The sequence below is a fragment of the Pogoniulus pusillus genome, chromosome 15, assembly GCF_015220805.1.
Source record: "Pogoniulus pusillus isolate bPogPus1 chromosome 15, bPogPus1.pri, whole genome shotgun sequence".
NCBI classification, from domain to species: Eukaryota; Metazoa; Chordata; class Aves; order Piciformes; family Lybiidae; genus Pogoniulus; species Pogoniulus pusillus.
In genome coordinates this window covers 957,122-973,639 of record NC_087278.1, presented here as the reverse complement: position 1 = coordinate 973,639, position 16,518 = coordinate 957,122, and the positions used below count along the sequence as shown (strand labels likewise).

General features: G+C 58.1%; 1 protein-coding gene across 1 annotated transcript in view; it reads left to right on the top strand.

Annotated features, from left to right (window-relative positions):
• CRADD (CASP2 and RIPK1 domain containing adaptor with death domain) overlaps nucleotides 1-14,215 on the top strand; it is a 55,593-nt gene extending 41,378 nt beyond the window's left edge. The window contains exon 3 of the mRNA XM_064154843.1: nucleotides 13,920-14,215. Within this exon, the coding sequence (XP_064010913.1) occupies nucleotides 13,920-14,215 (296 nt within the window). The remainder of the gene's footprint in view (nucleotides 1-13,919) is intronic.
• Nucleotides 14,216-16,518: the final 2,303 nt, after the last annotated feature.

The window sequence follows — 16,518 nt, the reverse complement described above, 5'->3', positions numbered from 1 at the left end:
GGTTGGGCTCTGCTGCCAGGCAGCCAGCACCAGAAGGAGGGGACACAGCCTCAAGTTGTGCCAGGGGAGGTCTAGGCTGGCTGTTAGGAGGAAGTTGTTGTCAGAGAGAGTGATTGGCATTGGAATGGGCTGCCCAGGGAGGTGGTGCAGTGCCCATGGCTGGAGGTGTTGAAGCCAAGCCTGGCTGGGGCACTTAGTGCCATGGTCTGGTTGGTTGGGCAGGGCTGGGTGCTAGGCTGGGCTGGCTGAGCTTGGAGCTCTCTTCCTAGCTGCTGCATTCTGTGCTCCCCAGGTGGCAATGCAGTAGGGTCTCTGCTGGCTGTTTCTGTCCCCTCTACATGCCCCACACCAGCAGGCCAGGGGCTCTCCTTCCCATACCTTCCCAGGTTTCAGGGGGGTTAGAGTAAATGCTTAGAGGATGGTTAGAGGATTTGCTTTGTAGCCTGTTGCTGGATAAAATCTGCACTCCATCTGCTGCTCTGGTAGCCCAGGTGCCTGAGGAGACCTGGAGCCTCCTTGCTGCAGGAATGTTTCCCTTCAGAAGCCTCTGGTTCGAGCTGATGAAGCTGAGAGCCACCAACTCCACTTCTGTTAGAGCTTCTTGGCTCTGATCTTTGGTGAATTCCATTCCAGAGAAGCTCTGCTAGGCTGAGGGTCCTGAATGTTTCACATCAGTATCCTGCCTTCAATAAAGCCTGGTCACTGCTGAGCAAAGCCAGCCTGGCTGCTTCCTGCTTTGGGGTGTTCAGGAACAAAGATCCAGAGAAATGGAATATCTGAGCCTGGGATTTCCTTCCTCTTCTCTGCTTCTCTCTCCTTTGCCTTCCTGCTGGATATCTTCAGGGTGTGCTAACTGTAGAGCCCAGGAGCTGGCCTGGATTAGTTCCATCCCTACCTCTTGTGGCTCAACTTGCCAGAATGTTCCCACCTCTGGCATTTCAAAGCTGCTGCCACCTGAATCCTGAAGCACATGTTCACACCTGCACAGATTGCATCTGGTTGGAAGGGACCCTCCAAGGGCATCTTGGCCAACCCCCTGCCCTCAGCAAGCCCTGCTGGCTCTCTTTCTGCTCCAGAGCCACAGAACAGAATCAGGGATACACAGAATGCAGCAGGCTGGCAGAGAGCTCCAAGCTTGCCCAACCTAGCACCCAGCCCTGCCCAACCAACCAGACCATGGCACTAAGTGCCCCAGCCAGCCTTGGCTGCAACACCTCCAGCCATGGGCACTGCACCACCTCCCTGGGCAGCCCATTCCAATGCCAATCACTCTCTCTGACAACAACACCCAGCTCATCCTTCCACTTAAATCCATTCCCCTTTGTCCCGTGGGTGGACACCTTTGTAAAAGGTCCCTCTGAAGCCTTCCTGCAGGATCCCTTCAGCTCTTGGCAGGCAGCTCTGAGGTCTCCCTGGAGTCTTCTGTTCTGCAGTCAGAGTTTCAGGAGGTGATCCATGGGAGTAGACCCCCCCTGGTTGAGGGCAGGCTGAAGCCACAGCACGAGGTGCAGCTCCATGTGGTGCCTGCAGCAAGCCCCAAGCTGTGAGCTCATCCCAAGAGGAGGCTGAGCCCTGGTGGTTTCCCAGGCAAACCAAGGTTTCAGTTTACTTTGGAAGATGCTCCCAGGATGTAATTGCAGAGGTGGGTTTTCTGGGCTGTCAGAACTTGTCCAAGCAGACTTCAGTTAGTCCAGTTACTGGAATTCCCTGGAGGAAAACAGCCTTCAGAGGAACGAAAACCACAGCGCAGCAGCACCAGCAGCTTTCCTGTCTCTTGTGTAACAGGGTTGCCTTGCTTGGCCCTTCCAAGGCTGGCCCTCTCCATGCAGGAGGAAGTGTTTTGGAAGCAAAAGCCCAGCCTGCTGGCAGTGGCCTGCTGGGGTTTCTTTTGAAGTCAAGCTTTCAAATGTGGGAAGGGAAGCTGAGAGAATTTCCTCATCCTCTCATCCCCTACAGGATGGAGGAAGAAAGCAGAGCGTGGGCAGAGGTGGAGAGAGGGGAGTCAGTCCTCCTGCTCTGCTGAGACCTCACCTGCAGTGTTGCATCCAGCTATGGGACCCTAAGTGCAAGGGAGACATGGACCTGATGGAGAGGGTCCAGAGGAGGCCACAAAGATAATCAGGAGAGGGCTGGAGAACCTCTGCTGTGAGGACAGGCTGAGAGGGTTGGGGCTGTTCAGCCTGGAGAAGAGAAGGCTGCAGGCAGACCTCAGAGCTGCAATTGAGTGTCTGCAGGGACTACAGGCAGGCTGGCAGGGACTGCTCAGAAGGGGCTGTGGGGATAGGCTGAGGGCAGTGGTTTGGAACTGGAGCAGAGCAGAGTTAGGTTGGGCATCAGGAGGGAGTTGTGCACAGTGAGAGTGGGGAGAGGCTAGAATAGGTTGTCCAGAGAGGCTCCATCCCTGCAGACTTCCAGGCTCAGCCTTGCCGTGTGCCTGGGCAGCCTGCTGCAGCTGGAGCGTCCCTGCTGGCTGCAGGGGGCTGGGCAGGATGCCCTTGGATGCAGTCAGTGAGGCTGTGAGTTCCCTGTGTACATGGAGGACTGAAAGCCTGGCTGCAGCTGGTAGCCCTGCCACAGGCCTGTTCACCCTTCCCACATCTCCTTGCCAGAGGTGATGCTGAAATCTCTCTGAGAGGAGCCAGGAGCACTGAGGGAGACCTTCCCTTGTCTTTTCTGCCTGAGGTGGGTGGGAATTCAGTTTTTCCTGGTAGCCTCAGGAAACCCAACAGCCTCCAACACCATCAGCAGTTGGAGCAGGAAGGTTGATGTAGGTAGTTAATTAGAAGTTGTGTAACATTGATTGTGCAGCCAGGCTGGCTAAGGGCTGCAGTAACAGATGAAAGGAGAGCTGGGATGGGGGGGGTTGGAGAGGTGACTGCTTTTGCCTTGGCAAAGAGAGCAGCCAGGGGCTGGGCTGGCAACAGAACCTTCACCCAGCAGCCATCTGCTCAGGCAGAGCTTCCTGCGACTCCCAGCAGCACTGCAGGCTGGGGCCAGAGTGGCTGAGAGCAGCCAGGCAGAGAGGGCCCTGGGGGTGCTGGCAGAGAGGAGCTGCAGAGGAGGCAGCAGTGCCCAGGTGGGCAGCAGAGCCAATGGCATCCTGGGCTGGCTCAGGAGCAGTGTGGGCAGCAGGACAAGGGAGGTTCTTGTGCCCCTGTGCTCAGCACTGCTCAGGCCACCCCTGCAGTGCTGTGTCCAGTTCTGGGCTCCTCCATTGCAGAGAGATGCTGAGGTGCTGGAAGGTGTTTGGAGAAGGGCAGCAAGGCTGGGGAGGGGCCTGGAGCAGAGCCCTGTGAGGAGAGGCTGAGGGAGCTGGGGGGGTGCAGCCTGCAGCAGAGGAGGCTCAGGGCAGAGCTCATTGCTGCCTGCAGCTGCCTGCAGGGAGGCTGTAGCCAGGTGGGGTTGGGCTCTGCTGCCAGGCAGCCAGGGACAGAAGAAGGGGACAGAGGCTCAAGCTGTGCCAGGGCAGGTCTAGGCTGGATGTTAGGAGGAAGTTGTTGTCAGAGAGAGTGATTGGCATTGGAATGGGCTGCCCAGGGAGGTGGTGGAGTGCCCATGGCTGGAGGTGTTGGAGCCAAGCCTGGCTGGGGCACTTAGTGCCATGGTCTGGTTGGTTGGGCAGGGCTGGGTGCTGGGTTGGGCTGGCTGAGCTTGGAGCTCTCTGCCAGCCTGCTGCATTCTGTGTATCCCTGATTCTGTTCTGTGGCTCTGGAGCAGAAGGAGAGCCAGCAGGGGCTGTGTGCACACACTCCAGGAGTCTGCCTGGCACTGCAGCAGCCTGCCCAGGCTGGGAGGTGCTTTGGAGGTGTCCAGAACCCTGTGGCCATGGCAGTTGGAACATGGTTTAGTGGCTGTGGCAGGGTTGGGTTGCTGGTTGGACTGGGTGATCTTTGAGGGCTTTTCCAACCCAGACAATTCCATAGTGCTGTGATTCAATGATCCCATTCTTATCATGACCATCATGTCCCAAGCCTGCTCAGAGCCCTGCCCACCCCAGTGCCCTTAAAGCAGGAATCTCCTCTCTGGATTTACGCTTTGTGTAAGTGTCTTGCAGCAAAGACATTTTTCCTCCTCTCCAACCTGACCCTCCCCTGGAGTTCCATAAGGGCCACCAGGGCAGGCTGTGTGCAGCTGAAGCAGCAGAGCCTGCACCCAAGGCTGGGATCCCTGCTGGATCCCTGCTCCCTGTGTGTTTGGGTTGAGCACCTCCTGGGCAGCCTCACAGGGAGTTCCCAGCCACTGCTGTGTGTGAGCCATGAAAGGGAGTAGTGGAGGTAGGAGCAGGGCTGGGAGGCTGTTCTGCGGAGTTCCTGGAAAGCCTGGGGTGGTGGACAGATGAGCTCATGCCTAAAGCATCCTAAGGGTGTTGTGCAATCGAGTTAAGGCTTCAGAGGAAGGGAAAGCAACGGCAGAGCTGTGTGTCTGTAGAGCAGGACAAGGGTGCTGTGCTCGCTGGCTCCACAGCAGGCTGTGGGCTTCGAGGCTAAAGCCACAGCCCTGCTGCCAGTCCAGCAGAGACCAGACCAGGACAGAGCCTCTGCTGTGAGGAGAGCCTGAGGCAGCTGGGGCTGTGCAGGCTGCAGAGGAGAAGGCTCCCAGGGGACCTTCTTGTGGCCTTGCAGCATCTGAAGGAGGCTACAAGAAAGCTGGGGAGGGACTTTTTAGGCTGTCAGGGAGTGCCAGGACTGGGGGGATGGAGCAAAGCTGGAGGTGGGGAGAGTCAGCCTGGGTGTTAGGAAGAAGTTGTTCAGCATGAGGGTGGTGAGAGCCTGGCAGGGGTTGCCCAGGGAGGTGGTGGAAGCCTGATCCCTGGAGGTGTTTGAGGCCAGGCAGGATGAGGCTGTGTGCAGCCTGCTCTAGGGTGAGGTGTCCCTGGGCATGGCAGGGGGCTTGGAACTGGCTGAGCCTGGTGGTGCTTTTCAACCCTCACTGGTTCTATGATTGTGTGATTCAATGATTCATTGATATCAGCCTGGAGGAAAGGAGGCAGAGGGCTCTACAATTCAGTGAGGTGAGCATTGGTCTCTTCTCCATCACTTCTGTCAAGTGTCAGAAGAGAGGAAATGGCCTCAGGTTGCACAGGAGAGGTTTAGTTTGGAGATGAGGAATGTCTTTGCTGCAAGAGTGGTCAGGGACTGGCACAGGCTGCCCAGGGAGGTGGTGGAGTGCCCAGCCCTAGAGCTCTTCAGGGAACCTGTGGCCATGGCACTTGGGGCCATAGTTTGGTGGCCAGAGTGGGGTTGGATTGCTGGTTGGCCTGGGTGATCCTAGAGGGCTTTTCCAACCCAAGCAACTCCATGAGTCTGTGATTCTGCTCGGGCTGGAGCTCACTGCAAACACCTAAGGAGTTTCCACCATTACCAGCTGAGGAGTTTCTCCCATTGCTTTCTAGCAGAGTTTGCCTTTTCCTCATCTTCCTCTGCTGGCTCAATCTCTGCATCCATGCAGCAGTTGTGGTTTTGCTGAGGGTCGGAGCCTGATAAGCACCAGAGCTGCTGCAGATGGCTTCAGCTGCCTCCTGCTGTCCCCTCGTGGAGCTCTGATCTTTGATAGATATCCTCAAGCTGTGTTCCTTAATGAAACTGTTTGAAGACAGCAATCCCTGCCCTTGCAGAGCTGCCCTTGCAGAGCTGCAGATCTCTTACAGTTGTGTTATGTGAGGCAATCTGAGCTGTCGTTTGAAACTGCTCCACTCAGCTTCTCTTCAGCTGTTCCAAACAGCCTTCTGCTGCCTGTTAAAGGGGTGCCCCTGCCACACTTCCCAGGTGCAGGCTGCTTTGCTTGACCAAGTTCCTCTCCTTGCTGGTGGAAATAATTGCCTGACCCCAAGAGCAGCCTCGAGAATTGCCTCTGCATTCCGTGCCTGATGCACAGAAGGGGCCTGTGGAGCCTCTTTGCCAAATGCTTTTGCATCTGAGCTGTTTGAAAAGCCTCATGGCTTCTGGTGCTGCTGCAGGGAGTCTTCTCCTGGCTTTCACAGTCGCCTGCCACAGAGCTTCCTGAAGGCAGGGAGGCTCCTCACTTTCCAGCTTCCTGCCCCATGCCCTTTGCAGCTGTGGAAGTGCCCAGTGGAGGCTACCAGGACCATGAAGACAGAGTGGAGCATCTGCCTGAGGAGGGAAGGCTGAGACCTGGGGCTGCTGGCAGCTTCCTCCTGGGCAGCTCTGCAGGCAGTGGCAGAAAGAGCCCTGGTGGGACCTACAGTGGCTCAGGTTGGAAGGGACTTCAGAGCTCATCTACTCCAACCTCCCTGCCATGGGCAGGGACACCTCTCAACCTGCCAGGGGATGTGACATTCCAGGGTGCTTTCTTTCAGGTCTGCTGCCTACAGCTGCCTGCAGGGAGGCTGTAGCCAGGTGGGGTTGGGCTCTGCTGCCAGGCAGCCAGCACCAGAAGAAGGGGACAGAGGCTCAAGCTGTGCCAGGGCAGGCTCAGGCTGGCTGTTAGGAGGAAGTTGTTGTCAGAGAGAGTGATTGGCATTGGAATGGGCTGCCCAGGGAGGTGGTGGAGTGCCCACGGCTGGAGGTGTTGAAGCCAAGGCTGGCTGGGGCACTTAGTGCCATGGTCTGGTTGGTTGGGCAGGGCTGGGTGCTAGGCTGGGCTGGGGGAGCTTGGAGCTCTCTGCCAGCCTGCTGGGTTCTGTGATTCCCTTCTATGATTCTCTACCTTTTTTTCCCCCCTGTGGGGTAGGAAATGCTGAGAACTCTCCTGAATTTCCTGAGCCTTTTTTGCAAGTGAAAAACAACAACAACAAGGGAGGGAAGAGGAGAGCAGGAGGGGATCTGAGTCCATGCTGCTGTGTGGAGTGAGGCATCTGTGAAGAGACACTGAGCTGAGCCACTGCGTTTGGCTTTGGGTGTAAGGGCTGAAGTGCCAAGTGGAGGATCCAGCCTAGTGCAGCAGTGCTGCAGCTTGCTCTGCATGGCTCATGCTATTAATAGCTGTCTGTGGTGGGGAAGGAATTCAGCCTCCCTTTGCTAGACTCTGCAGCTCACTGAATAAGTGCAGCATTAATTCTGGTGTGACACCTGCCAGGCAAAGGTCCTCAGCAGCCAAAATCACTGCTCCCAGTCCAGCTCCATCTGTTGTGCAGATCTTTCCTGCTGAGACTTCAAACTCCCTGAGCCAAAGCAAAAGGAAACAAAAAAAGGAGAGGAGCCAACTTGAAGGGGGGGAAAGCCCCAACCTTAATCTAATATCTAGGGGGAATGAAGAGTTTTGTCAAGGCTGCTTTGGTGTCCTGCTTGCTTCACGTCCTGTGAGGAAAGCATCTTCAGCTGGTTGTGTTATGCAGGTCCCCCTGCAGGGGGTTTGTGGGTGCTGCCTGAGGAGGAGGCTCCACAGCCTCTCTGGGCAGCCTGCTCCAGGGCTCTGCACCCTCACACCGAAGAACCTTCTCCTCATGCTGAGCTGGAACCTCCTGAGTGCCACTTTGTGTTCCTTGCCCCTTGTCCTATCCCAGGACACCAGTGCCAGGAGCCTGGCCCCTGCTTCTTGCCCCTCACCCTTCAGGTACTTGTAACCATTGCTCAGGTCCCCTCTCAGCCTTCTCCTCTCCAGGCTCGACAGGCTCTCAGCCTTTCCTCATCACACAGAGATTCCACTTCCAGTCCCTTCAGCATCCTCATAGCCTCTGTTGCAGTTCCTCAGTGCCAGGAAAGGTTCCCCGTGGCACAAGGCAGCCCTGAGAAAGCATCTCAGCCCTTTTTCCTGGAGCTGGAGGTGAGGAACAGGAGCAGAACATGCCTCGAGTTGATCCAGATCCTCTTCTCACTGGACTTTATCTGGAATCCCCCTCCTTGTACCAAGCAGGACAGAGCTGGAGGGAGTTTATTTTCCATCCCCTTGGTTGTTGCAACAGCATCTTGGAGTCTCCCACTCCAAGCTGGAGAGGTCCTGGAGACAAAGGGACTGCAGCAGTGGTGGGCAGCTGCCTTTGCCCCGTATGTAGCTCTGCTGTCTGGGTTACTGTGTCTGCTCTGGTCCCTCTCTGTGATGCTGTTTGTAGCCAGCTCTGTTTCCTCTCCCCAGCCTGCAGACTCCCAGCCTGTGCAGTGCCCTGGAAGCACAGATGCACACCCGGGCCAGAGAGTGTCAGCATCTCCCATTTCTCAACGACTGGGACAGCTGGGAGAGGCTTGGGGGGGTGAGCTTCCTTGCCCAGCTGGAGCTGTGGGCAGGGAGAAGGGCACTGCCTCCTGCTGCTGCTGCTGCTGCTGCTGCTGCTGCTGCTCTCAGTGGAATCACAGCAGCACACAATGCTCTGGGCTGGAAGGGACCTCCCAAGCTCAGCCAGTCCAACCCCTTGCACTCAGCAGGGACGTCCTCCACTAGATCAGGCTGCCCAGAGCCCTGTTCAGCCTGACCTTGAACATCTCCAGGGATGGTGCCTCAGTACCTCCCTGGTCAGCCTGCTCCAGTGCTCCAGCACCCCCCTGGTGCAGAGCTTGTTCCTGCAGTGGAAGGAGCTGCAGGTCTTTTTCTCTGGGCCTATTGCACCTCCAGCACTAGAGTGGAGGGTGTCCAGCCTGGAGAAAGGGGATTTCCTTGCCAGAGAGCTGGCTCCCAGTCCAGGAGGGCAGCTCTGTGCCAGCCTGGTTCACTGCCCACTCCTGTTCCTCAGTGGCCTCAGCGCCAGCAGTGAGCTGCAGCCTCTCCATCGCCACAGCACTTGGCGGTGTAGGCTGTGCCCACAGCTGGCACAGGGCTTCACTGGAGGTGAGGGCACTGGAAGTCACCTTCTCTGGGAAGCCCTGTGCCAGCCCCCAGTGGTGCCCCGAGCCCTGCTCCCTGGCCCCGTGTGGCTGGGCTGCAGCCTGTGTGTGAGGCAGGCACCTCCAGGCTGGGGCAGCCTCAAGCACCAGGAGCTTCACAGAGGTCTCAGCACTCTAAAGGCAGAGCTGAGGTCTGGGTGTCCTAAAGGCACCTTTCAAATGCAGCTCCAAGCTTTGCTCTGACCTTGGCACCTCCCTCAGGCAATGGAGACCATAAGTGAGGGTCTGTGGTAAGCACAACTGAGAAGAGGCAGCTTTAGTGTCCCTGCAGTGTGTTCAAAGCACAGAGCTCTAGAGCCATGCAATGGGTTGGCTTGGAAGAGACCTTCAAGGTCCTCCAGTTCCAAAGCCCTGTCATGGGCAGGGACACTTCTTTACTAGCCCAGGTTGCTCCAAGCCTTGTCCAGCCTGGCCCTGACCACCTTCAGGGAGGGAGCATCCACAGCCTCCCTTGGCAACCTGTGCCTCACCACCCTCACTGCAAAGAATTTCTTCCTCCTCTCCACTCTCACTCTGCCCTCTCCCAGCTCACAGCCACTGTCCCTCATCCAAGCACTCCCAGCCCTTGTCCAGAGTCCTCCCCCAGCTATCTTGGAGCCCCTTCAGGTACTGAAAGGCTGCTCTGAGATCTCTCTTTTCTGCAGCCTGAACAGCCCCAACTCTTCCAGCCTGTCCCCACAGGGGAGGTTCTGCAGTCCTCTGATCGTCTTCATGACCTCCTCTGGACCCTCTCCAGCAGCTCCAGGTCCTCCTTGAGCCGAGTTCCCCAGCACTGGAGGCAGTGCTGCAGGTTGGGTCTCAGCAGAGCAGAGCAGAGCAGAGCAGAGAGGCAGAATCCCCTCCCTGTGCTGGGGCTGTGCCTGCTCTGGCTGCAAACAGCACACAGCTGGCTGTGGGCTGCCAGTGCTGGCTGCTGGGCACTTGGTCATTCCAGCAAGGTGTGTGCAGGGCCCAGAGGACTAATCCCCCTTGTACCTGCAGTGCCTTTGTGCTCACTGAATGGAGTGGCAGTGGTCCTGGAGTGCAGCCAACCCTTGGGTGCCTCCGCGCTCACCATGGCCAGGAGGTCTCCCTCAGGATTTCTCTCTTCCTCTGCAGTTTTGCCATCCTGGAACACTTGTCTCAGATTTTGCTCCTTGACTTCACCCCAGAGCTGCAAAAGAGCTATCAGAGGAAGCAAAATGGGACTAAAATAGCAGAGCCTTTGTGTTACATTCAGCACTTGGCTCCTGTCCCAGAATTTCCCCCGTCCCTATTAGCATCAGATGGCAGTGAGAGATGAAAAGATTTCCTGGATGGGGATTTTTGGCTCTCATTTACTTTATACAAGGGCTGACAACAGGCTAAAGGCAAGAGACTTGTTGCAGCAAAAAAACAACCAGCCAGGCTGCATCAAGGGCTGGCTGGACAAGCTGATATGGGTTGTTGTTAGTCCTCCCTGCCCCATCGTGCTTCAGCATCGTCAGGTCATCAGGGCAGGGGTTTGGCATCTCAGCAGCAGAGTGCAGCTGTGCTTAGTGCAAGCTTAGTTCCTCTCAAGGATTTGCATCCATGAGAGGCTCTGCCTCAGCCTGGCTCATCTGTGCAGGGTGACAGCAGCAGGCAGCCCCAGCAGTGCTGCTCAGCTGTCCTCAGCAGGGCACAGAGCTGCAGAGAGAGCCCAGAGCAGGCCACAAAGATGCTGGCAGGGCTGGAGCAGCTCTGCTGTGAGCACAGGCTGAGGGAGCTGGGGGGGTGCAGCCTGCAGAGGAGAAGGCTCCAGGGCACCTCAGAGCTGCTGCCAAGAGCTGAAGGCATCCTGCAGGAAGGCTGCAGAGGGAGCTGTGCTGAGGGGGTGTGAGGCAGGCCAAGGGGCAATGGTTTGGAGCTGAGGCAGAGCAGGCTGAGAGTGGAGCTGAGGCAGAAGCTGTTGAGTGTGAGGGTGGTGAGAGCCTGGCCCAGGCTGCCCAGGGAGGCTGTGGCTGCCTCCTTGCTGGGGGTGTTGCAGGCCAGGCTGGGTGAGGCCTTGAGCAGCTGAGTGTAGCTGAGAGGTGTCCCTGGGCATGGCAGGAGGTTGGAGGGGCTGAGCTCTGAGCTCCCTGCCAGCCTGAGCCACTCAGGGATTCTTCAGCAGCTGTGCATCCTCTGCTCTGTCCCCAAAGCAGCCACTTGGGCAATCTGGAGACAAAGGTCAAAGGGACTTTAATACTCTCCAGCAAGCAACTTTCCCTCTGCTCAGAGCAGCTTTGTGTGGCACTGATGCATGGCTGGGCTCAAGCTCTGCAGAGGTTTGCAGGCTCTGGAGGCTCTATGCAAACCCCAGTTCCTTCTGGCAGAATGCAGAGTGGTGCTTTCTAGTGCTGCTCTTCTGCTCTGCTGCAGACTCTGAGCTCCAGACTTGGAGCTCCAGGTGAGGTTTTGCTCCTCTGCTGCAGGGAGCCTGCTCCCAGGCCAGCAGCATTCCCCAGCAGCATTTGCTCTGTTTTGATGCAGCATCTTCACAGCAGCCAAAGCAGCACAGCAGCTGCAGGCTGCACTGGCCCTGCATTCCAGCTGCTGCTGCACAAAGGGTGCCAGAGAGCAAATGTGCTTCCTAGACACCTGCCACTGCTTGGCTAAATGCACCTTTGGAAGGCAGCTGCTGCCTGCTGTGGCTTTGCAGAGAATGGTTTCATGGAGTCACAGACTGGCAGGGGTTGGAAGAAACCTCTGGGGATCACCCAGTCCAGCCCCTGCCAGAGCAGCAGCACCCAGGGCAGGGCACGCAGGAGCACAGCCAGGTGGGGCTGGAATGTCTCTAGAGGAGATTCCACAGCCCCTCTGGGCAGCCTGCTCCAGGCTCCAGCACCCTCACACCAAACAACTTTCTCCTTGTGTTGGGATGGAACCTCCTGGGTTCCAGTTTGTGTCCCTTGGCCCTTGTCCTATCACAGGGCACCACTGAGAGCAGCCTGGCCCCAGCTGCTTGCCCCCCACCCTGCTGATGTTCACAGACACTGCTCAGGTCCCCTTCTCAGCCTTCTCCTCTCCAGGCTCAGCAGCCCCAGGGCTCTCAGCCTTTCCTCACCACACAGAGCTCCCAGTCCCTGCAGCATCCTCAGAGCCTTTGCTGGACTCTCTGCAGTAGTTCCCTGCTCCTCTGGAACTGGGGAGCCCAGAACTGGACACTGCTCAGGACGTGGTCTCAGCAGAGCAGAGCAGAGCAGAGCAGAGGACCTGAGCTCACAGCCAGTGCCCCTCCTGCAGGCAATGAGAGCAGCCTGCATAGTTAGAGCAATAATGAATGGGGTTACCTTAGCCTCCCGGTGAGATGGGTTGCAGGCTACTAGAACCTACTTCTCTCCTTGCAATAATTAATCCTAGCATAATTAGTCGAGGAGAGGCTGCCTGGAGTCAGGTGAGGCAGATCCCAAACGAAGAGTGCTGGCTTCTCACTCTGCAATTAGCAGCTCCTGTTAATGGGGCTTGGTAGGGCATGCACAGAGGCATCACTTGTGTGTGCCAGACTGGGTGCAGTCCCTCAGGGATCATCACAGCTGCCTCCTGTGAGTGCTGCTTGGGCAGCTGTATTGATCTGTGCTCTGTGACTCGGGGAGCAACTCGATGCTAAACATCTTGCATGGGAGGTCATGAGCAGATGGGGCTGAGTGCCACAGGGCAGCGTGTGCAGGGCAGGGAGGTGACCCAGCTCGGGCAGTGTGGGCTCCTGAAGGGCAGGTTCTGCCTGCTGAACCTCTGCTGCTGCTCTGACAGCCACTCAGAGGAGAAAGGGAAGGCTGTGGATGTCTGGAGAGGAGCACAGGCTCCACAGCAGGCTGTGGGCTTCGAGGCTAAAGCCACAGCCCTGCTGTCAGTCCAGCAGAGATCAGACTGGGACAGAGCCTCTGCTGTGAGGAGAGCCTGAGGCTGTGCAGGCTGCAGAGGAGAAGCCTCTCAGGGGACCCTATTGTGGCCTTGCAGGATCTGAAGGGGGCTACAAGAAAGCTGGGGAGGGACTTTTTAGGCTCTCAGGGAGGAATGGGGTTAGGGGAGTGCAGCGAAGCTGGAAATGGAGAGAGTCAGCCTGGGTGTTAGGAAGAAGTTGTTCAGCAGGAGGGTGGTGAGAAGCTGGCAGGGGTTGCCCAGGGAGGTGGTTGAGGCCCCATGGCTGGAGGTGTTTGAGGCCAGGCTGGCTGAGGCTGTGTGCAGGCTGCTCTAGGGTAGGATGTCCCTGGGCATGGCAGGGGGTTGGAACTGGCTGATCCTTGTGGTCCCTTCCAGCCCTGCCTGGTTCTGTGGTTCTATGGTTCTACATTTCTGTGGTTCTGTGATGTTTTTTACCTGGGCTTTAGTAAAGCCTTGGACCTGTCTCCCACAGCCTCCTCCTGGAGAAGCTGCTCGTGGCTTGGGTGGGTGGATGCTTCCCTGGGTAAGGACCTGGCTGGATGGCCAGGCCCAGAGGGTGGTGTGGGATGGAGTGAAATGCAGCTGGTGGCCCCAGTGGTGCTCCCCAGGGTTCTGGAATCTCTCTATCAATCACCCCCAGTGAGTTTGCAGACCACACCAAGCTGGGGTGGAAGTACTGATCTGCTGGAGAAAGGCCCTGCAGAGGGATGTGGCCAGGATGGGTTGATGGCCAAGACCAACTGCTGAGGTTCAACAAGGCCAAGGGCCAGGTCCTGCACTCAGGTTGCAGCAAGCCCAGGCAGTGCTGCAGGCTCGGGGCAGAGTGGCTGGAAACCAGCCAGCAGGAAAGGATCTGGAGGTGCTGGTTGACAGCACTTGAAGAGGAGCCAGCGGTGTGCCCAGGTGGCCAAAAAGGCCACCAGCATCCTGGCCTGGATCCGCAGTGGTGTGGCCAGCAGGAGCATGGCAGCAATGCTGCCTCTGTGCTGGGCACTGCTGAGGCTGCACCTCGAGTCCTGGGCACAGTTCTGGGCCACTCACTGCAAGAAGGACACTGAGGGGCTGGAGCAGGTCCAGAGAAGGGCAATGCAGCTGGGGAAGGGTCTGGAGAACAGGGCTGGGAAGGAGCAGCTGAGGGAGCTGGGGGTGTGCAGCGTGGAGGAGGCTGAGGACAGAGCTCATTGCTCTCTGCAGCTCCAGGCCCTTCACCTCAGCCAGGCTGCCCCTTGAGTCCGTGCTGCAGCGCCCAGTGACCTGTTCCTCTCCCTTACTCCTTTACAGGTGTCCCCGAGCTTGCGGCAGGCGTCCTGGAGGCTGCGCCGACAGACCAGCAGCTGAACAGGCTGGCCCGAGGGCTGGGCGCCGAGTGGGAGCACATCGCACTGTGCCTGGGGCTGTCGCACACTGACATCTACCGATGCAAGGTCCAGCACCCGCACAACCTGCAGTCGCAGGTCCTGGCCGCCCTGGTGCTGTGGAGGCAGCGGCAGGGGAAAGCAGCGACCCTGCGGAGCCTGCAGGGCAGCCTGCTGCGGGAGGAGCTGGACCCGTGGCTGCTGCAGGACATGCTGCGGTGAAGCTCTGCTGCAGGACATGCTGCAGTGAAGCTCTGCTGCTGCAGGACATGCTGCGGTGAAGCTCTGCTGCAGGACATGCTGCAGTGAAGCTCTGCTGCTGCAGGACATGCTGCGGTGAAGCTCTGCTGCTGCAGGACATGCTGCAGTGAAGCTCTGCTGCTGCAGGACATGCTGCGGTGAAGCTCTGCTGCTGCAGGACATGCTGCAGTGAAGCTCTGCTGCTGCAGGACATGCTGCAGTGAAGCTCTGCTGCTGCAGGACATGCTGCAGTGAAGCTCTGCTGCAGGACATGCTGCGGTGAAGCTCTGCTGCTGCAGGACATGCTGCAGTGAAGCTCTGCTGCTGCAGGACATGCTGCAGTGAAGCTCTGCTGCTGCAGGACATGCTGCAGTGAAGCTCTGCTGCAGGACATGCTGCGGTGAAGCTCTGCTGCTGCAGGACATGCTGCAGTGAAGCTCTGCTGCTGCAGGACATGCTGCGGTGAAGCTCTGCTGCAGGACATGCTGCGGTGAAGCTCTGCTGCTGCAGGACATGCTGCAGTGAAGCTCTGCTGCTGCAGGACATGCTGCAGTGAAGCTCTGCTGCAGGACATGCTGCGGTGAAGCTCTGCTGCTGCAGGACATGCTGCAGTGAAGCTCTGCTGCAGGACATGCTGCGGTGAAGCTCTGCTGCTGCAGGACATGCTGCGGTGAAGCTCTGCTGCTGCAGGACATGCTGCGGTGAAGCTCTGTTGCTGCAGGACATGCTGCAGTGAAGCTCTGCTGCAGGACATGCTGCGGTGAAGCTCTGCTGCAGGACATGCTGCAGTGAAGCTCTGTTGCTGCAGGACATGCTGCAGTGAAGCTCTGCTGCAGGACATGCTGCGGTGAAGCTCTGCTGCTGCAGGACATGCTGCGGTGAAGCTCTGTTGCTGCAGGACATGCTGCAGTGAAGCTCTGCTGCAGGACACACTGAGGTGAAGCTCTGCTGCTGCAGGACACGCTGAGGTGAAGCTCTGCTGCTGCAGGACATGCTGCAGTGAAGCTCTGCTGCAGGACATGCTGCGGTGAAGCTCTGCTGCTGCAGGACATGCTGCAGTGAAGCTCTGCTGCTGCAGGACACGCTGCAGTGAAGCTCTGCTGCTGCAGGACACGCTGCGGTGAAGCTCTGCTGCTGCAGGACACGCTGCGGTGAAGCTCTGCTGCTGCAGGACATGCTGCGGTGAAGCTCTGCTGCTGCAGGACATGCTGCGGTGAAGCTCTGCTGCTGCAGGACATGCTGCGGTGAAGCTCTGCTGCTGCAGGACATGCTGCAGTGAAGCTCTGCTGCAGGACATGCTGCGGTGAAGCTCTGCTGCTGCAGGACATGCTGCAGTGAAGCTCTGTTGCTGCAGGACATGCTGCAGTGAAGCTCTGCTGCAGGACATGCTGAGGTGAAGCTCTGCTGCAGGACATGCTGCAGTGAAGCTCTGCTGTTGTCTCCCGGCTGCGCCCAGCCCAGAGGACCCGCAGAGACCTGGGGTGGGGGCTGGGAGGAGGGGATCTGGGAGCTGAGGCTGCAGCAGCCTGGGCCGGGGAGCTGTGGTTCAATGAAGCTTAAACGTTCCAGGTGCCACCTGGTGAGCTGCAGCTCCTCTTGTCGCAGCAGGCGTTCAGGCCCTGGGTCAGCCTTGGCTGCTGGCTGCTTCCAGGGGGTGTAGGCTGACACTGTACTCCTGCAGTGGCTCCAGCAAGGTTTCTGGGTTCGCTGCAGAGCAGCACTTGGTTGCAGCTGCTCTCTGCACTGTGCAGGAGCCTTTTCTTCTCCCTGCTGCTCCCTGCTAGCTCCTGCTACCCCAGCAGGGAGGAGCATCCCCACTGTGGCTAACTGCACAGCTTTGCAGCAGTCCTTGCAGGTGCAGACTCTGGCTGGGAGGGGTGGCTGCCACCTTGCTCTGCCATGGAACTGGCTTCTGGGTGGAAGCACAGGAGCCTGCTGGGCCTGGGAGGGTTTCTCCTGTGTCACTGCGTAGGCTGCTGCCAGGAGACAGGCACCAAGCACAGAAGCTTAGCATGGCAGGGGTGGGGAGGCCTCAGGGAAGGCAGGCAGTAGAAAAGTGAAGCAGAACATAGGCAGGAAGAGGCAAACAGAGCAAGAAGGAGCCTAAAAGCTGAGACAGCTTCTAAGGTACCCATGTTTGTTTGCTCTAATGACCTGGGAGTCAGCCTGGTGTGCCTGAGCATTGACTGCTGCCAGGTGGGGAGGCTCTTCAGAGGGGTCTGGCCAGGCTGAGTCAGTGGGCACAGGGTAATTGTTTGAGGTTCAGCAAGGCCAAGTGCTGGGTC